This window comes from Corythoichthys intestinalis, chromosome 16 (assembly GCF_030265065.1).
Source record: "Corythoichthys intestinalis isolate RoL2023-P3 chromosome 16, ASM3026506v1, whole genome shotgun sequence".
Lineage (NCBI taxonomy): Eukaryota > Metazoa > Chordata > Actinopteri > Syngnathiformes > Syngnathidae > Corythoichthys > Corythoichthys intestinalis.
The window spans coordinates 32,595,584-32,617,820 of record NC_080410.1 but is presented as its reverse complement, the minus strand read 5'-3'; the positions used below and the strand labels follow the sequence as shown (position 1 = coordinate 32,617,820).

At 39.5% G+C, this 22,237-nt stretch overlaps 2 protein-coding genes across 2 annotated transcripts in view; one reads left to right on the top strand and one right to left on the bottom strand.

Moving 5' to 3' along the window:
- Positions 1-1,021: 1,021 nt before the first annotated feature.
- On the bottom strand, positions 1,022-22,130 carry nags (N-acetylglutamate synthase). Its single transcript, XM_057817661.1, has 8 exons — positions 21,764-22,130; positions 11,644-11,924; positions 7,332-7,545; positions 5,865-6,045; positions 5,648-5,687; positions 5,430-5,561; positions 3,040-3,216; positions 1,022-1,277 (listed from the first exon to the last, which is right to left on the bottom strand). Exons 1-8 carry the CDS (start codon positions 22,088-22,090, stop codon positions 1,109-1,111), a joined length of 1,521 nt encoding a protein of 506 aa, XP_057673644.1. The 5' UTR covers positions 22,091-22,130; the 3' UTR covers positions 1,022-1,108.
- LOC130904716 (homeobox protein Dlx4a-like) overlaps positions 21,735-22,237 on the top strand; it is a 77,646-nt gene continuing 77,143 nt past the window's right edge. Inside the window, exon 1 of the mRNA XM_057817662.1 lies at positions 21,735-21,886. The gene's annotated coding sequence lies outside the window, so the exon portion shown is untranslated. The remainder of the gene's footprint in view (positions 21,887-22,237) is intronic.

Here is a 22,237-nt window from a genome sequence, read left to right as displayed (position 1 = left end):
CAAAACATTTCAAATGGAGGATCTTGTCAAATATGATACATCTATAATGTTGTTTAAAGAATATAATAAACTACTGCCATCTAATATATAAAATCTTTTTAAGATTCAGGAGAGTACGCATAGTCTGCGAGGTTCTGGAGATTTCATTTTACCCAGATTTCGAACAACTCGTAAACGTTTTTGTGTCTCTGTATGTGGAGTAAAACTGTGGAACAAATTAGACAAACACTTCAAGCACTGTCAAAATATCCAAACATTTAAATTGTTGTATATAGACATGGTATGGTCACAATATAATGACATTTACTGACAATTTCTGTTGCGGTTCTTGTAGAATTGGTGTGTATATAATGAAAATTATTATTAATGAGCTAACTATGAATTTGTTGGTCTAGTTGTCTCTTGGTTGAGTTGTTTTTGTTTCTTTTCTTGTTTTTTCTCTCTCTCTTCATTGTGTGGACTTAGAGTTGAAGTACAGGAGTATCCCACAAAATAAGAATGCTGGACGATGAGATCGGGTGGGATTAAATAATTTTTTCTGATTCATATTCTGAGTTAAAATGTATTTCTGCTTCCTTGTGCATGCTCGAAATAAAAAAAGCTTCATTCATTCATTTCTAATTGCTTGTACATTCCAAAAAAATAAATTTCAAAATGAAAACTTTGTGTTATGGTACCTCTATTATGATGAAGTTATGCTACCAATGTCACTTGTGTGGCTAATGTTGACTGGTATTGACAGTGTTGATTGTATCCTAGTATTGAAGCAGGACACACTTTTCTTGAAAAAAAAAATATATAAGTGTCACAAAGTAGGCCGTGGAGCAAAACGATGGCATTGTCTCACCACTTACTAAAAAAATGATTTCTGTTGCTGTGAACTTAGCCAATCACTGACTGTAGGATATCACTGAAGAAACGCTAGCTAAATATAGTCAATACTTTAAAGCTGTCCAAATTTTCAAGGCACTCTGCTTGGAGTTCAGATTACGATGTGCTCAATGAAAAACTCAAGAGAACTTTTAAAATAGAACACTTCAGCAGCTGAAAGTTTTAACCCCCTATTTATTGCGGCTAAAAGAAGCCCATTATGTAAAGCATACGAGTTTCATGATGCTTTCAGATTCTGGGTTGGTGTTAGAGGAGAAGCACAGAAAGAGTCGGGCAGATTCTTAGCATACTCCACAAGCTCGTATGACTCTCGAATGTCTGTAAGGCCACTCCAGAAGACGATCCATTCCCCATTAGCAAAGCTCCCTTCACAATGTTTGTAATACCTAAACACCCAAAGAGAAGGAGAACAATTTCTGAAAAACTGAAAGTTGTTAATGCAATGGAATTGTCAACATTCATCTTTTAATACTCTAATACACTGGTGGCCAAAAGTATTGGCACCCCTGCAATTCTGTCAAATAATGCTCAATTTCTCCCAGAACATGATTGCAATTACAAATGCTTTGGTATTAATATCTTCATTTATTTTCCTTGCAATGAAAAAACACAAAAGAGAATGAATTAAAAAAAAAAAAAAATCATTATCATTTAACACAAAACTCCAAAAATGGGCTGGGGAAAAGTATTGGCACTCTTAGCCTAATACTTGGTAGCAAAACCTTTAGACAAAGTAACTGCGAACAACTGCTTCCAGTATCCATCAATGAGTTTCTTACAATGCTCTGCTGGAATTTTAGACAAATCTTCTTTGGCCAACTGCTCCAGATCTCTGAGATTTGAAGGGTGCCTTCTTCAAACTGCCATTTTCAGGTCTGGACTCATTGCTGGCCACTCTAGAAGTCTCCAGTGCTTTCTCTCAAACAATTTTCTAGTGCTTTTTGAAGTGTGTTTTGGGTCATTGTCCTGCTGGAAGACCCATGACCTCTGAGGGAGACCCAACCTTTTCACACTGGGCCCTACATTATGCTGCAAATTTTTTTTGGTAGTCTTCAAACTTCATAACGCCATGCACACGGTCAAGCAGTCCAGTGCCAGAGGCAGAAAAGCAACTCCAAAACATCAGGGAACCTCCACCATATTTGACTGTGGGGACCGTGTTCTTTTCTTTGAAGGCCTAGTTTCCCCCCCCCCCTGTAAACTCTATGTTGATGCCTTTCCCAAAAAGCTCTACTTTTGTCTCATCTGACCAGAGAACATTCTTCCAAAACGTTTTTGGCTTTCTCAGGTAAGTTTTGGCAAACTCCAGCCTGGCATTTTTATGTCTCTGGGTCATAAGTGGGGTCTTCCTTGGTCTCCTACCATAGAGTCCCTTTCCATTCAGACTCAGACGGATAGCACGGGTTGACACTGTTGTACATTCGGACTGCAGGACAGCATGAACTAGTTTGGATGTTAGTTGAGGTTCTTTATCCACCATGCGCAAAATATTTTGTTGAAATCTCTTGTCAGTTTTTCTTTTCCGTCCACATCTAGGGAAGTTAGCCACAGTGCCATGGGCTTGACACTTATCAATGACACTGCGCACGGTAAAAACAGGAACATTAAGGCCTTTGGAGATGGACTTGTAGCCTTGAGATTGCCCGTTCTTCTTCACAAGTTTGCCTCTCAAATCCTCAGACAGTTCTTTGGTCTTCTTTTCTCCATGCTCAATGTCGTACACACAAGAACACAGGTTGAGTCAACTTTAATCCATTTTAAATGGCTGCAAGTGTGATTTAGTTATTGCCAACACCTGTTATGTGCCACAGGTAAGTAAGAGGTGCTGTTAATTACACAAATTAGAGAAGCATCACATGAGTTTTCAAAGGGTGTCAATACTTTTGTCCGACCCATTTTTGGAGTTTTGTGTAAAATGATAATGTTTTCATTTTTTCCCCATTCTCTTTTGTGTTTTTTCATTGCACGCAAAATAAATAAAGATATTACTACCAAAGCATTTGTAATTGCAATCATTTTCAGGGAGAAATTGAGCGTTATCTAACAGAATTGCAGGGGTGCCAATACTTTTGGCCAGCAGTGTATGAAATTAGAGGTGTGTGAACATATACATGAATATTTTAATAGCTTTTTTGGCCCATGTCTTACCAGGGATTAATTTTGTTGTTGGTTTTGGACCTCCAGAAGAGTTTACCCAGATCTTGTCTCATACACTCCCACATGAGGTGGCCAGTGCCCTGGCCTTGCTCTGTTGTGCTAACCACCAGTTTATCAAGGTATGGCGTATTCGCCACTTCCATAGTGACAATGGCTGCAGCTGTGTAGCTGAACAAATACAAAAACAAAGATTTCATTCCAATCACCACGATTGTACGCAGTTCAAGGGTTACTTCAAAATTTTGCTTAACCCAAACACATCTAAATTAGTTCCTGTCATTGGTCCTAAATGTGCTGTGTGTACCTCCTCCAGCTTCGAAATACAGTGGTACCTCGACTTACAATCGCCTTGACACACGATCTTTTGGACATCCGACATAAAATTTGACTCACCATTTGTTTCCACATCCAACAATATGCTCGTAATACAACGAGTTATGACAGCGCCACAGTTTGTTTTACTGCAAGCGAACACAGGGTGGATTTGCCCGTGAGAGAAATCAACATGGGTTCCAAGAGGGTTAGCGCATGTGGTGAAAAAAGGAAAAAGATGACGCTTACCATTGAAATAAAGATGGAAATAATAGAAAAATATGAGAGTGGTGTGCGTGTCAGTGAACTGGCTCGACAATACGGCCGTAGAATGTCTACGATCGTGAATGTCCTCCTCCAACCTCCGTTCACCGGTTTTTATACGTCAAGGTGACAATTATTGTTGTAACATCGCAAGCTTTGTCAGGTTTTCAATCATTTATTTCAGAACTTTTGCATCACAACACGCCTACTGTCCACCACAGTTGACGCCAACAACAACAATAAAAGAGAAAGTAAAATCTCTACCACACCTATCTTACTGTCTCATCCAGGTACAGCAGGCATAACACATCCGCCACATTAGCACCCGATTTGTTACATTATTACAGGAATTATTATTATTATTATGATTATTATACTGTATTATAATTCAGATTTTTAGTAATAATTTATTTGTTTTGCTATGTGTAATTGACATTTTTAATTGTACCAGTAGTATTTATTAAGGATTTAGTGAAGGTTTTCCGGCTGTGGAACGAATTAATGGAATTATAATTAAAGATGTCCCGATCGATCGGGTCCGATCACGTCATTTTCAAAGTATCGGAATCGGCAAAAAAATATCGGACATGCCTTTTTTAAATATATATATATATATATTTTAATTAAATCGTTTTCTAATTGTATTTAACGTTACAGACAAAATGTCTTACATTCATCCAGAGTCTTTAGTTTTGGCTTATAGTAGGGCTATCAAATTTATCGCGTTAACGGCGGTGATTTTTTTTTTTTTTTTAATTAATCACGTTAAAATATGTAATGCATTTAATGCATGCGCTGCACGACCCACTCACGCATAGTCGCGTTCAATCTATAATGGCACCGTTTTACCTATATATAGAGCTAAAAGACAACATAAATGAGTAGAGAGAATTTTGGCAGTCTTTGGAGCTTTTTTTCTAATTGGCTAATGCCTTAAAATCCCTCTCTCAACAATTAAAAATATTGCGGGAAGCAATGTGGGGGAAGAAAGGTTTGTGGTTGATCTTTTCCTTAACACCCTATGTTACTTCCCAACGCAGAGAAGATATATCAATTGGTGCCACTACGCACAGTCATGGTTGCACTTCCCATCATGTATTTGGGCAGAACAGTTAAATGGCTACAGTATCATTTACTGAAAGCTCAACAAATACACTAGATGGCAATATTTAGTCACAATATACAAAGTCGCATTTATCCTTTAAGAATTACAAGTCTTTCTATCCGTGGATCCCTCTCACAGAAAGAATGTTAATAATGTAAATGCCATCTTGAGGAATGTACAGTATATGATCGGGAAAAATTATCGGAATTGAATCGGGAGCAAACAAAAAGCAATCGGATCGGGAAATATCGGGATCGGCAGATACTCAAACTAAAACGATCGGGATCGGATCGGGAGCAAAACAACATGATCGGAACAACCCTAATTATAATATATTCTTATGGGAAAATCCAGCTCGACATACGACCATTTCGACTTACAAACACGGTACTGGAACGAATTAGCTTCGCATGTAGAGGTACCAATGTATTTCATTTGACGGGTTGTGAAAATTAGGTTTGCTTCCCTTCAAATATTGTTCTTTTACGGCATAATCATCCCATCATTTCTTCATAGATAGCAAACGATCCATTTGGGTATTAATAATTGTGACTCACAGAGAGATAAAGGTTCTTGGTTAAATAAGGGTTAGTGTAAACATAGCGCAGGGCCATAGCCCCACACATTTCCACACATAGTTGGAATAACTGCATATTATTGTTACAACGCTCCAGCCTAAAACTAAGATCGTCGCACTCACCCTTCAGATAGATAGACCGAATGCAGCCGCCCTTTGAGAGAGTCAATGTAATCTCGCTTCAGTGTTTTATTGAAAGTTTTGTTGATGAGAGCCAAAAGGCGATCTGCATCAATCTCATCAAAGGAATTATACCTACAAAAATGCATAAAATGCAAAAAGGATGAGTCATTGGAATTGTGATTTTTTTTTTTTTTTAAACTGGACAAACAGTTTTTTACCTATGTATGGGCTCTCTGTTTTTAAATAGTGACCCAGATCCTAAAATAGAAGGATAGAGAAGACACTCAGACACGGGAGATACAGTAGAGCAATATAAAAGTAGCTGCGGGAAGGAATAAGTGAAAGCACCAGTCTGTATGTATGTGCAGTGTGTGCGTGCGATGCACGTGCTAAGAAACAAAACAACAACAATAAAAACGGTGAGCCAGTCAGCACCTTTGTGGCTGAAAAGCTCTGTCAGCAGTGTGTCAGCAGAGGTGATCACTGCAGAGGACTCAGTCGGCAGGCAGTTAAGCAGTCTGGCTATGCCAGTCACTCTATGGCGCTCTTTCGCGCTTAGCCATGGTGCCATGGAAAGATGAGGCAGGTCGCCAGGTAATGACACGGTACCTAACACCTGTACAGCAAACAGACTCCAATCACATCAAGTATAATGTCAGGGTTTACAATATTTTTAACACCATGCTACTTGAACCATTCCTTCATAATGCAAATTGTGTCATGTGCAGTTACAGTATATCGCGAATAGAGCTGAAACGAATACTCGAGCAACTCGAGTAACTCGAGTTTAAAAACTGATCCGAGTAATTTTATTCACCTCGAGGAATCGTTTAATTTTGCCAGCTCTAAGCATTACGTTTTGCCCGGACTACTTTCAATGTGGGACAACGCGCTGACATCACATGCGTAGAGGAAGAATTAATAAAAAAAAATAAAAAAAAACTTACCGCAGCCGACAGCCGCTACAAACTACGCCGACGTTGCTAAAAACTATGCCCGCATGATGCTAGTTTGGTAGCAGGTAGTGTCCGATGCGTCTTATAAATATCGCATGCATTTAAGACTAGATGCGAATTGCCAGACTCGGCCGCGTCTGGGCAGCGTTAGTGAACAGCCGCCATCTTTAAGCAGTAGACTTCTCATCGCTAATAAATGTAACGTTACTGTCACTCGCTAACGTAACGTTAGCCCTTCGGAGGGCTAGGTTTCTATTGACTATGACCACTGTCGATGCGTGGCTAACGTGTCTTACATACAAGCTTTATTTAATCTGTAAAAACACAGCGCTGTAGAGTGATGAAATTTAAAACATAATAAAGCTAACTGTCCGTTTTAGCTCAGTAGTCATTACTGAATAAATGTGCTCCAATACAGCATGTATCATACATTTATTTTGAACACTGCAAAAACTCAAAATCCTACCAGTACTTAGTTTAGACTAACTTAAAACTTAACTAAAACTTAAAAAAAACTTGACACAAATGGAAATTAAATGGAAACACGTGGGAAAAACACGTAGCTTTCGAGTGATGTGTGTTATCAAGCGTAATCACATTTTTATGTATGAAATATGTTTTTTTTAATAAGATCTAGAAGTTTTTTAAGTGAAAGCAGTGATTTTTTTTTTTCTAGTCACATCTTAGATGCAGTTGTTGGCTGTTTTCAACAATGTACATTGAAAATAAAGACATTGATTGACTGAAAATGGTTCAATATTGGATTAAATGTCTTTTTTTCTCATGTATATTTATAATTGCTCTTAACCTAAAAAAAAAAAAAAAAGTTTTTTCCAATTACTCGATTAATCTATAGAATTTTCAGTCGATTACTCGATTACTAAAATATTTGATAGCTGCAGCCCTAATCGCGAAACATGTTTAAGGCAAATGGTTACAATCATGCCTCATTTTCCTGGTTCCGCAGCCCTCCCATGTTGGTCAAGAACATAACTTTGTGGGGCTGCAAAGCATGAGAAATCGCTGCCGTAACTTCCATCGAGTCCAAGATCACAGAGCGGCCTTGCTCATCCTTCCCCACAGGGCAAACCAGAGGAATCATCCCACAGTTGAGACTCCACTGGAGAAGGCTTGTATCAACAGAGAGGGATGGTAGAGCACTGCAATGAGAGGACAATGTGTGCATACAGCATTCATGATGAACATAAAATAAGGATCAATTTTCAAGCAATTGTTAAGTTTGATTGATTCAGTTTGGGTTGATGAAAAACTTTAAAGATCTTTTTTTTGTCAGAAAATAGGCTGAACTTTGAACCTCTGAAGATACAAATTTAACAAAGTACAGCTTCGTTGTAAGTAGGGTTGGGCATCGAGCATCGATGGGATCCCGGACTAACACTCCGATTCTCCCGGAACCGTTTGAATTTTAAAATTTTGATATCATATTTCGATGCCCTGACCGCCGATCAGAAAAAATAGCTGCCGAACACCACGAAGAAGAAACCACATTAAGTATGTGTTTGTGCATTGCAACTTTTTTTTCAACCATGGACACGGAGCAGTGGTGCTCAAACGTTTGGCTCAACTTCACAAAGAAAAATGACCAGTCAGCTCAGTGCAACATTTGCAACACAGCTATATCCTGCAAAGGTGACTGCATCACCAATATGATTAAACACCTCTAGCTTCATGGAATACAAGTGCTGAGTAGTGCATAGTTGAGTGTCGTGTATTTGACACGCTGCGCCGGTCCTCTAACCAGTCAGGACCAGGTAAGTAAAACAATAAATTACGTCTGTCTTCTGATGCCCCTGCGACCCGACCCCAGATTAAGCGGTAGAGGATGGATGGATGGATGGATGGATGGATGGATGGATGGATGGATGGATGGATGGATGGATGGATGGATGGATGGATGGAATAGTACAAGAATAGGTTGTATTATTAAATCAGGCTAAGGTAGCTATATAAGCAGCTACGTACTTTACATAGCGTGTTGCCGCCTCCATTAAAATCAACATTACTAAAAGCATGTTTTGTTTTAGAATCAGTTTTACAAATAAGGAAATCCTTATTATTTTGCCCTCATCTGTCACCCAAAAATTTATACTAATGCTTCGTCGTAGCTCCCAGCTAAGGTACATGTACATAAAGTAAGTAATGGCTCACAGCTAATTTACCCCTACCTAATTTTATACTTTTTCTCGCTTTCTCATATTTATGCAATCAAGCTTCAACTACACTCAGTGAACGTGTGCTCCCCACTGCAGGAGACACTATCAGTCCAGAACGCTCATGCGTACTGCCTGAGAAGGCAGATATGATCATTTTGCTCAACAAAAACTGTTTCTGATTTTATACTTTACCCGCTGCTAATCTGGACTGGTATTACAAGTTGTTTTTTTTGTTTGTTTGTTTTATATTCTGCACTAGGTTAGCCCAATAATGGGAGCTCAATAACATGTAAAAATGCCTGCAGCATAAGACACTCTAAAACATAGGCAAAAGAATATGTGTAAATTTTTTCTCCGTGAGCTTTGGAAAAATAAACATTTTTGTCAAAGTGCACTCCTATGGAAAGAAACCTCATCATATTCAAGTTCAAAGACTGATATTTGGATACAATTTAAAAATAGCCCCGTGTGAAGCTTACAGTTAATTGAAAGTTCATATAATTAAAAATATATATATTAAAGAAGTGAAGAAATTAATATAAACTGCAATTTTTTTCACCCTGCCAATTAAAAGAATCGGAATCGAGAATCATTTAATTCAGAATTGAAAGGTGGAATTGGAATCAAAACCGGAATCGTTCAAATTCAAATGATGCCCAACCCTATTATAAGCCATATATGATGTCTTCTGGAAGCAATGTGTGGTTAAGAATGATATGTAAATTAACTAGCAACAACAAGATTAGCACTAAGTTGTTTTTAAATGTGTGTGTGTCTTTTTTGTTGTTGTTGTTTTTTTTGCAGACCCATTAAAAGCATTGAGAAAACAGGTAAAAATATACTCCAAACTTGCCATTTTTTGACAACCTTTCACCATATTACAGATAACCGCTACTGAATTAAACACAGAGCGCGGCTGGGCGATGTTGGCAATTTTCCATGAATGATCAAAAAGAGGGTTGCTTCTTTTGATTAAAAATGGCTGCTAAGAACCTTTAAAAGGCAAACATGCCTCATGGCTTCTTTGGCTAATTTCTCATATTTTATGTCAGTAATTCCCTCAAACGTGAAGGAGAAAAACTCTTTTTTTGAGGACTTGACAAAAGCAGCCTAAAATCTAATTTGTCTGATTTTGGACTCAAGTCTTGTTTCTGTGGAATAGCTCCATGATGACATGAAAATATGTATAAAACATCTGGTTCACATTCATTAGAAAGGACTAAAGATACACGATATTATCGGTGTCCGATAATTATCGGCCGATAATGGCAATTATGACGTCACACAGATAATCCAGATAATAAAAAATTCAACCGATAATGCAATCCGATAATTATATACTTGATTTAGCCTCCAAATGTGCACAACCGAAGAATTCAGCACGCCACCTCCTCAACCCCTCCCCTCTCTGAAGCCCCTGAGGGAGGAGGGGTTGAGGAGGCGGAGTTACACGACAAGAAATAGTTGAATATTATGGCGGCTGTTACTAAAAAAACGACGCTCTCGCCATTTGCGAAACATGTACCGCAGAAGTTCCATGAGGCCGAAAGAAAGCGTCCTCATTCAAAACCACTAACCCAGCATCCATTTAAAACTGCATCACAAAGATTTTTGGAACGAATACCAGGCTGCTGCTGCTAGCGGGAATGCTAAAGCTATTGTAAACACTAAGTTAAACTAGGGGCTTGTAACGATACAGAGTCAGGTTGTTTGGGAAAGCAGCCCAAGGCGGGTGGTAAACTCTCATCTAAGGCTAAACACCGGCACGATTGGAGACCGATAGTCGGCAAGTAGCCGTCTTCCGACGGAGCCCGCCGCTCTGGCCGGTCCGGCAGGCCACCGCCGCCTCGCCGTTGGCGGGGCGGGCAGAGCCCGGTTCCCCGGCTTCAGGACCTCCAGCGAACACCCCGGTTTCTCGAGCGTTCCCTCACGGCATGTGAGCAGAGCCAGGCCCCGAATACGCCGCGGCCCCGGGCGGATTATCCGGTACGAACGTAGCCGCCGCCGAGACGAGACACGATTTTTTTTTTTTTTTACCGAAATGATCCGAGAGCCAAAGCCCTGGATAAAAAAATAATGCAGTTTATACGACCACCATTGTTCATGAAAATTCGCTATTTTAAGTTAATCATTTTCACAGTGGGCAACAAAGCATATAACATTAGCAATCACTTTTCAAATTAATTTAACTTATTTGTCTGCTCAATCACAGTCACAGTAGATGATCTAAACTTATTGGCACTTATCAACACTTATTAATTGAAATATGCACATTCCTGTTGTAATGAAATAACAATAATATTCTGTAGCCACAAATATTCAAAATCTTTTCTTCTTCCAAGTTTTTTTTAGGATTAAGTATAATAATGTATTGCTTGAAATAAGGCTGTTAAGATTATTTTCAGCTAGCTATTTTTCTTCCAAGAAATCTGAGAGAAATACACCTGAAGCGCTGGCAGATAATTTCACTTATTTCCAATAGATTTACACTTAAAACTGACTAGTTTTAAGGAAGTGTGTTTTGCAGTGTATTAATGTTATGTTAGGAATGGCTTACTTTTAAAGGCATTTTTGTGCAACTTAGGTATTTACTCTGTAAGTAATTGTTGCCAAAAGTTTACCATTACACAATGTCAGACTATGTCATTATTTAGATGTTGGAATTGACGACTTGTTCATATTTTATGTTGAAAAAAAAAGAGCAATAAATTATGTTTTTGCACAGTAATATTTTCTTTTGTTTAAAATTTTACATAAATCTTTTAATAGAATTATCGGCTTGACATTATCGGTTATCGGTAGGAATGAGGAGGAAATTATCGGTTATCGGTATCGGTTGAAAAATGTATTATCGTGCATCACTAGAAAGGACCCAAATCAATCTCAATTTTCTATCTATTACAGCCACTATATGTGAATTTGGCTACTTTTCATCGTACAATATTTACAATATACAGTATGAATCAAAAGTTTTCAAAGCGGTCCTGCTTCAAATGAATTTCTTTCTCTGTATTTTTTGTCTCAATAATATGGCTTCTCATTTAAGAGTTTCAAGTCGCGTGTGAAAAATCTTTTCTTGCTCACCTGCTGCCATGTGGAACTTTATGTAGCTTTAGGAATGCTTCAGCCGAGAAGAATGGTAAAACAGAGGCTGATTGCTCTTGCAGAGCCTCAGTCAGCTGCTGACTTTGCTCCACCGGTCTCCTGGAGCTCTGCAAGTCCCCCTCTGTAAGAGTGTCATCGCTTTTGTCAGACTGGGACATGCCCATCACCACTAGAGGCTTCATGTCCATTCGCTGTAGGAATGAGAGTCCAAAGGCTAAGCTTTGAACCATTTCCTTGCTGTCAAACACTGAACTTTCCACCTGCATGAGAGAGAGAGAGGGGCATTTGAAAATGTTCTAGAAATTGAACACAATTACTAGTTTTTTGGTACAGTGCTTGTTTTTTTTAAGTATGGAATTGCACATGAAAAACATACAGCAGTGGTTCTTAACCTTGCTAAAGGTACTGACACCCACAAGTTTAACATGTGCATTAGCTGAACCCTGCGGGATAAAATAGTAAAGCAATTATTTTCAAATTCACAACTGATTTAGATAAGCTATAGCAAGCTAATATTAATAATATCAAATTACTTCAAATTTCATATACTACAAATAATTGTGCCTTTTGCAGTTGATTTTCATGTTAGAAAATGTTTTTTTTTTTATGTCTACATTATCATTTTAGTGTTGCATCCTTGCATCACATACTATTTTCATAGTGTAAAATGTGAAACAAATGTTTTTTTTTTTTTTTTTTTTTAACGCGTCCTCGTGCCAAGTGTGGGGTCAAACTTCCACTGAGCAAACCAGTTGAAAGAAATTGAATAAAGCCTGTGAATTGGGGGCAAACCAGTCCAAAACATAGTCTAAAATGACACTTTGCCTCTAGTAGGTGTACGAAAATCGGGCCCTGTGTGTCTTAACGTTCCCCGAACCCATTAGACTTACTCACCAAACCCCTGGGGTTCGATCAAACCCAGGTTAAGAACCACTGACGTACAGTATCAAAGCAAACCTTTCCATTGTTGAATTAACTCTCCAACACTTCCAAAATTTTTTGTTTTGTTCCTGTTCATTTGTCCTTCTCAGTCAAAATGGATTGAACGTCTAGCGCCGCCAATAGCACAGTAAGATGAACATCTCAGTTTAAACAAATTGGACGTCTATTGCCATCAGTGGCATGCAATGAGTTAAATACTGTAAATAAAAAATAAAATAAAATAAACTTTTGGAGTGTCACTTAGGACTGGAACCAGTGTATTTTTTTTTTTTAAACAAAGCATTTAACTTATTGCATGCCACTGACTGCGATAGACGTCCAATTCATTTAGCAGCAGGGGCGTTACAGGGGAGTGTGGGGGCGGGGGGCGGGGGGGGGGGGGGGGGGTTCAGTGCCCACCCACGGACACGCTCTGCCCACCCAAAGAAAACTGGATGTAGTACTAACGGCAATCTGGGCACCGCGTATGGTATCCCATTCATATAGTAGACTACTGATGTGTTCAAAATTTTAATCTTTACGTTGTTACCTCCTCTTTCACCTTATTAAAAAAAAAAAAAAAATGAAATTTTGGTTTTGTTCTATAGGGGGCGCTACACACATTGACGTATATATATATATATATATTTTTTTTTAACATTTTATCAAAGTTTTCACCAGTGTTCACTTGGCTGTTGAGTTTTGAAGCATTCTGTATGTGGCGCCGTTTGTAAAGCAGCACATGCTGAAAATTACGACAACATTTTCTCACATTTAGTGCCACACAGTGTTGAAAACGTGGTGTTAAAATTTTTAGAGTCACATTTTTTTGCACATTTACAACATTATTTAGCAACCTAAATATTCATTTTTAAATAAGAAGTTTTGGACCTGAATGTTTAAATCCAGAACTAAATATTTAATTTGAATGTTAAGTTTATATCCTATATCCTAAATGCTAAATCTGGAAACAGTTGGAACTAAATGTTTAGTTTAATATGCAAATTCACATGACTGGAGACCGGAAGTAACAAAATAAAAGCTGGAGCACACAAAATACTCTTTAAATAGTTTCTCCTAAATATGTATTTTACCTATATATTGTTATTATCACAATGACTCATGTCTAAGAGCAGACTGCCACCGTTGAGTAGGTTTTATTCATTTTCAAGCAACGTAAACAGACAGTCTGAGTTGCTCCACCAGCTTTTATTTTGTTACTTCCTGTCTCCAGTCATGTGAATTTGTATATTAAACTAAATATTTAGTTCCCACCGTTTCCTGATTTAGCATTTAGGATATAGGATATAAATTTAAGATTTAAATTAAATATTTAGTTCTGGATTTAAACATTGAGGTCCAAAACTTCTTATTTAAAAATGAATATTTAAGTTGCTAAATAATGGTGTAAATGTGCAAAAAAAAAAAAAAAAAAAAAAAAAAAAAAGTGACTAAAAATTTCACACCATATTAAACACTGTGTGGCACTAAATGTGAAAAAATGTTGTCTTAATTTTCAGCATGTGCTGCTTTACAAACGGCGCCCCATAATTCTGAGGGGGTCAAAGTAGGGCTCAAAGGGTCGGCTGAACAAAGAATAGCTAAAATAATAATAATAAAACCGAGGAACCACAATAGGTTACCTAAAAAAAACATTGTCACCTGCATGCTCATACTGTTCAGTTATAGATGTGTTCTAAGTCAAATAAAATCAAATCAACTTTTATTTGATTAGAACAAATTACAATAACAGTTATCTCAACGAAAAAATATAACATGTTTTAAGGTGCAGTAGCCCTACGCTGGATTTCGACCTACTTGAAATCATGCAGGTTGAAATTAGTGATGCACGATAATACATTTTTCAACCGATACCGATAACCGATAATTTCCTCCTCATTCCTACCGATAACCGATAATGTCAAGCCGATAATTCTATTAAAAGATTTATGTAAAATTTTAAACAAAAGAAAATATTACTGTGCAAAAACATAATTTATTGCTCTTTTTTTTTCAACATAAAATATGAACAAGTCGTCAATTCCAACATCTAAATAATGACATAGTCTGACATTGTGTAATGGTAAACTTTTGGCAACAATTACTTACAGAGTAAATACCTAAGTTGCACAAAAATGCCTTTAAAAGTAAGCCATTCCTAACATAACATTAATACACTGCAAAACACACTTCCTTAAAACTAGTCAGTTTTAAGTGTAAATCTATTGGAAATAAGTGAAATTATCTGCCAGCGCTTCAGGTGTATTTCTCTCAGATTTCTTGGAAGAAAAATAGCTAGCTGAAAATAATCTTAACAGCCTTATTTCAAGCAATACATTATTATACTTAATCCTAAAAAAACTTGGAAGAAGAAAAGATTTTGAATATTTGTGGCTACAGAATATTATTGTTATTTCATTACAACAGGAATGTGCATATTTAAATTAATAAGTGTTGATAAGTGCCAATAAGTTTAGATCATCTACTGTGACTGTAATTGAGCAGACAAATAAGTTAATTTGAAAAGTGATTGCTAATGTTATATGCTTTGTTGCACACTGTGAAAATGATTAACTCAAAATAGCGAAATGTCATGTACCCATTCTGCAGCGCTTTGTTTACATTTGCGGCACTCACGAGTCGCGACATTCGCTTCACAGCAGCTAAACTGATAAACGGCAGTACTATTTGGATGCAGTTGGAGCTCGCATCTCCGTGCGTGTTGTTTTGTGCCTGAGTTTTGTTAAGCAGAAAATAAAGGCAGCATTACAAAGTCATCTGACCGCTCGTCATTTTACATACTGAATGCATTATTGACGGGCTGACTTCGTTTTCTCCATGTTTAAATTATCATCTAACCACTGTGCCGTCATGATAAGCTTGCTTACTGGACATCACTTTTCCAGATGTAGTGGTGAAAATGTGATTGGCATGTTTTTCATGAAGAACGGTGGTCGTATAAACTGCATTATTTTTTTATCCAGGGCTTTGGCTCTCGGGTCATTTCGGTAAAAAAAAAAAATCGTGTCTCGTCTCGGCGGCGGCTACGTTCGTACCGGATAATCCGCCCGCGGCCGCAGCGTATTCAGGGCCTGGCTCTGCTCACATGCTGTGAGGGAACGCTCGAGAAACCGGGGTGTTCGCCGGAGGTCCTGAAGCCGGGGAACCGGGCTCTGCCCGCCTCGCCATCGGCGGGGCGGCGGTGGCCTGCCGGACCGGCCAGAGCGGCGGGCTCCGTCGGAAGACGGCTACTTGCCGACTATCGGTCTCCAATCTTACTGGTGTTTAGCCTTAGATGAGAGTTTACCACCCGCCTTGGGCTGCTTTCCCAAAGGGCTTGTATCGTCACAAGCCCCTAGTTTAACTTAGTGTTTACATTAGCGTTAGCATTTCCGCTAGCAGCAGCAGCCTGGTATTCGTTCCAAAAATCTTTGTGATGCAGTTTTAAATGGATGCTGGGTTAGTGGTTTTGAATGAGGACGCTTTCTTTCGGCCTCATGGAACTTCTGCGGTACATGTTTCGCAAATGGCGAGAGCGTCGTTTTTTTAGTAACAGCCGCCATAATATTCAACTACTTCTTGTCGTGTAACTCCGCCTCCTCAACCCCTCCTCCCTCAGGGGCTTCAGAGAGGGGAGGGGTTGAGGAGGCGGCGTGCTGAATTCTTCGGTTGCGCACATTTGGAGGCCAAATCAAGTATATAATTATCGGATTGCATTATCGGTTGAATTTTTTATTATCTGGATTATCTGTGTGACGTCATAATTGCCATTATCGGCCGATAATTATCGGCCACCGATATTATCGTGTATCTTTAGTTGAAATCATGCAGGTTATGCTGTTATTTTGTCCCTACCAATGTTGAGACCAAACCTACGCCCTTGCTGAGAAGTACATTTTTCTCAAAAAGTCAGTGGCGCCTCCAGAAATTTTTCAAAGGGATGGGGCCACTTAAAATCTTGGGGTGACACACCAAAACTAAAAGCCATAATTTCAGGTTTTCATTATATTATTGCAGTAAAAAGTTCAGGGGAAAACTATCAGAAAGACTTAAGGACATGGCTACTGATATACTTTGGTGTATAGTGTAATATTTGATGTTACTAATGATTTAATAGTCCATAACTGTCCAGTCAACATTTTGAGTTCCACAACAATTCTGTTTTATTGTGTTATGTACTGTATATATTAGGCATAAGGTGTACATTTAACAAAACAAAATAATAACTGGGGAAAAGAGTGTGCTGGCAGATTTGCATTTGGGATGAAATGCATAACTGATGCTACAACAATCTAACGATATAGACACCATTCACGTGACGTCACAACTCCGCCCCCCTGACTGGTTCCGCCATACTGTCCGTCAGCTCGTCATGTTTACATATTACCGGTACGTACATTCCTCCTATTACTGCTTGTTTTTCTGCTTGTCTAAGGAATCGCTGCCTAGTAAACGAACCCAAAAACCTTCCTGACAATCGTTAACATTGATTAATCAAAATGGTGAAGGCATGTGTGGCGGTTGGTTGCAGTAACAGAGAAGACAAACGGTCATTTTAGAAGTTGCTGTGTGCCCATTGTTAAAAGGGCAAATCACTTAACACAGTTTGTTAATCTCGGTCCATGATGCGTTTGTGTCTACAGCCGTCAGACAGCGGCGAAAACATCAATATGATGCCAACACGAGACATCATCAGACGGAGACTACGAAGCTCGTCGCCACGGTCGCGCAGCAAGAAGGTGAGCGCAACAACAGGTGTTGTGCCGAAAAATAGCCGCCCTGTGTGAAATGTCCCCCCTGACGGGAGGGCCCACACGGAAACGACTTTCTTGTACCATGAATATGTATTATTTTACTCTGCTTGAACTAATAAATGTCATACCTGTGTGATTGTCATTGGGATATGGTCGTGAAAACCTGTAGACTAATACATTTCTGTTCACGGATTGTTATGTTGCCCAGTCCACGATTTGTTACTAAAATACAGTACTAATATTTTGTGTAATTTAATTATTTTAAACTGATCTTACAGTCGTAAATCCATTACTGTAATGCGTCCATGAAAACATTTGATGTTTTCACGTCAATAAGCGCTCCCGTCAGGGGGTACATTTCACGCGGGGGCAGCTATTTTTCGGCACACACCGGCCCGTTGTCAATCAAGTTTCATTTTACAATCGTGACAACGGTGACGCTCAGCTGACCAAATGTCGGTTTATATTCGGGCCGGTGCCGATTTTGGGTACCCGACTCCTCATCCTGACATAAACTGGAGTATGATTGGAAATTTTGTGGTCTCAGGACGAGCTCTGACGCAGGGGACGGGACCGGACTGGAGGAAACATCAATTTGGGCATCAAATATGGATCTGGCGACTGGATCGACCGAAGCTTTTCCAAATAACGGCTTTTATGCAACTCATCCAATGAGTTTACAGCGTCTGAAAGCACCGGGGCTTCCATAATTTGCAAGTGAATCCACCTTTAGAAACTACTACCATTGACAATACGACACACAATGACAGACAATATGGCGGCAAAATGCAGCGATCACGTGACGTTGGTGATTGGGGTCTATACTGGCAAGCGGGGTGGCCAACAAATTTATAGACCCTACTCACCTACGTCACAAAATGACGTGTCGCTGTATCCGGCCGCCATATTGTCCGTCATTTTTTAGCCCTATTCTCAATGGTTTCAATTAGTCGTGCAATTTATAGAGCAATTCATGGAAGCCCCGGTGTTATCTGACGCTGTAAACTCATTGGATGCGTTGCATAAAAGGCGTTATGTGGAAAAGCTTCAGTTTATCCATTCGCCAGATCCATATTTGATGCCTAAATCGATGTTTTTCGACCCGCTGTCTTCGCCGTCTTTGCCTGACATCTGCTAGCTACCCTGATATTTACAACTATCTTGTCCACACAAAATCAGCCTATTCTCACGAAAGTTTGAAAAACTTTAAGAGCTTGGAGGCTTACAAATACTTCGTTGCTGGTTGGGTGAAACAGGTCCTCTTCCACGAAAATTCGGCAGGAATCTATCTTGTGCTCGGGAAGGTGAGTTACGAAATTTTTCAATTCAAAATCTTTTGTTCTTGCTAACATCCACTGTCAAGTCTAATGTATTTCATGTCAGTTGTCAATGGAGCTAGGGCTTTTAATGTTTATATGGTTTAGCGATAGCACTCTCACTACATACATATATAATTAGGGATGGGAATTGATAGGATTTTTACGATTCCGATTCCATTATCGATATTGCTTAACAATTCGATTCTTTATCGATTCTCTTATCGATTCTAATTTGAAAAGAAGAACAAACGTTTTGATTGGCATCGAGTTTAATCAGAAGTCACAACCTTACAAACTCACAACGAGGTCAAAAGAGGCCCAAAGCCTCAATATTAACTGTGGCAATAAGTGGCAAATGCACCAGAATGTGTAACATTTTACTGAAACTTCCAATAGAAATAAAAAATATGAAAATGAATGAATGAATGAATATTGGCATATAGTTCGTTGTTTTGCCGTTGGCAATATGTGTTAAAGCAGGGGTCTCCAAACTTTTTCCTGTGAGGGCCACATAACTTTTAACTGATGAGGGGCCGGGGTCAGTTTGAACAGAACACAGAAAAAGTGTGACGATTGCAGGAGTGCCGAAATGTAAAAAATTATTGCTTTTCAGAAAGCCGCAATCAAATAACCCTTTCTGGAGTCTTTACAGAACAAAAGTAAATAAAAAATAATTTAAAAAAAATAATAATAATAATATTTGCCTGGTACACCAGACTCAACGCTGTTCCAGCTATTGAGTCTGGCCACCATTCCCACGGATACAATTTCCAGGGCGGAGCAAGCCACAGCAAACAGACAGCGTAGTGGACCAATCAGCGACGGGCAGACGTGACGTTATTAACTGACGACGGAAGCACGAGGGACTTGCGCGCGGAAGTAAACATACGAAGAGAGCGGAGTTTATTCAACATGGCTAGCGCGAGACAGACTATTGTCAATGACTCGTGTCGATGTGTTTTTGGTAATTTAAAACAGAATTTACCGCGGATTGGAACATGTTCTCGGTTGTCCTGTTGACCATCTGTGTTGTGGAGACGACTTTCGACGCGCAAGAGTGACGTTGCTCGTGAAGAACACGTCACGCAAATAAACGAATCTGATTTGTCGATTGATTTTGTACCTGCTCGAAAAGGCCGTTAATGGGATGGTTCCCAGACTATTTCTCTCAGTGTTTGAAAAATACAGGGAGAATAGTTTGGCAGAGCCAGGCAATAATAATATAATATAATAATAATAACACTATTAATCAAATAGATAATAACCAAATAACCCTCTCTGAGTTCTTCACAGAAAAAAGCCAGAAAATAAATCACACAATTAAGAAAAAAAAAATTCAAAATGCTCTCTGGTATTGTTCAGGGGCCGGACCAAATGTGGGGGCGGGCTGTATCCGCCCCGCGGGCCGTAGTTTGGGGACCCCTGTTAAAGTGTATTATTTACCAGTATATTGAAATGCATTAGTTTTTATGGGGCTTTCACGCTCAAGTGGGGGCGCCCTTGCGCTTCCTCACGCAAAGAAGAACGCGTTCACGTGAAGAAGAGCGCGCTTACACGCGAAGAAGAAATTACGCATCCAAGCGAGTGAGCGAGTTAGTGAGAGAGGGGAAACACTGCTACGAGCCTACGTTCTTTTTTAATGTTTGTAAAATATCTACAGAGGCAACGCCTGTATGTATCGTCTTTTGTGTTGTTGTTGTGTGCTTCCACTCGCGATCGGACACTTAAATCCAGTTGTGTAGTAGACTGAACGATGTGCAAATGCTAGCGAATGCATGCTAACCGTTTAGCTATATTAGCAGCTAATCATCGCTGATTTACGTTGATGCAAACCTGTTTGTTATTGGGGACGAAATTGATTTGTTTCATTTCTATTTTTAGTTTCACTCTTCAAGTGATGGTTGAATAAAGTCAGCAAATTATACCAACATCTTCTGCATCCTCATTTGGGAGTTTAGCTAGCTATATAGTCAGGACTAAGCCTTAGCGTCTCTGTGAGGACAGTGCAGTCTTATTCCCTCCTGATGCAGTTATCTCCACCTTCCCTCCTGATGCAGTTATCTCCACATTGCAAGACTGCAAGTCGTTTTGTTGTAATTTTTCCTCGTGAAGTAAAGACACACTTTCGAGCGATTGAACCTACGTGCTGTCATTGTTATGTTTACGGCTGCAATGCTCGTGCTAAACCATCGTAACCTTTCATTTTTACCCTCTTTCCTGGTGAAGTGTAGCCAAACTTTGGAGCGGGTGGTTCTTGGCGCCATGCTAGTTTGATGCGTCTGGACAACAAGACACGTCACAACGCAATATGCGTCTTTAGGAATCGTTAAAGGGATCGTTCAGGCTTTTTCATTGTGATGTCGAGGCCTCGAAACACAAGGAACCGGTTCTGAATTCCCATCCCTATATATAATATGTAATAAATATGAAGTGCGATAGCACTACTCCAGATTGTCCCTAGTTGAATTTATTTTTTGGCTTTTGACCTCAATAGTGAAATTGTAAATTAATTGTATGACAACTGTCTTATTATCCCCTTATAATTATATATTTTCAGGTAGTTCATTCACAACGTCTGAGTGTATGTTGTCGGCGATTAGCCTAGCAATGATCTTAATTGTGGTTGTCAGCCCAAAACCCTCTAAATATATATTAAATGCATCTTACCAGATATAAAATGACTACTACATAATCTGTGGTAATCGTTTGGAGCCCAGTTTTCTCGTCGAATTGCAGCAGCCCATCTCGCTCTCCTCTCCGGGTCTCTCGGAATCCGGTAGAACTTCAAGTCTCTCCGTCTATCTTCTCTGTTATTGCAACCGACCGCCACACACGACTTCACCATTTTGATTATCAATGTTAACGAGCAGAAAAACACGCCATAATAGGAGGAATTTACGAAGCGCTAATGCATTAACATGACGAGTAGACGGACAACATGGCGCGGGGGCGTGGCTGTGACGTCACGTGAGTAGGGTCTATAGGGGGGCCTGGCCACCCCCTGGGGGCGCTACTGCAAAAAGTTACTCATGTAAATGTAACAGAGTAAATGCAATGCATTACTACCCACCTCTGCGAATGTGTTAAATAAAATTATGAGCACACCTCTATAACTGCAAAAGGAGACTTGGCCGAAGCAGCTCTCTGAAATTGTCCGAGCCAGTACCGAGCTTCCCTGGGGTCTCCACCAACTTGACTGAGAAAAGCTTTGACGTCCCGGTATATCAGGTTGGTTTTGGCCGAGGCGGAGAAATGATGAGCCACTGGCTTTTCTGCCACACCAGACGCGTGGGAGCTTGACGCACGCCGTGAAGAGCTAATCTTCCTCGGTTGTAAACCTTTTGTCATTCCCAGGGGGGACGTTTTTGATAGGTATTTACCCGCCATAACCACAGCGCGACATCCAGAATTTCCGCTATTCACGTTGGCCATGATGTCCTGTCTGAGTCCCACTAGCTCGAACCCACTGACACTGACTTGGCAGGGGCAGGGAGGGGAGAAATTGGAATGCCGCTTGCAAAAAATATTTATCGTGTTTTACGTAACTTTTTTTTTTTTTTAAATGACACATGTTAAGAA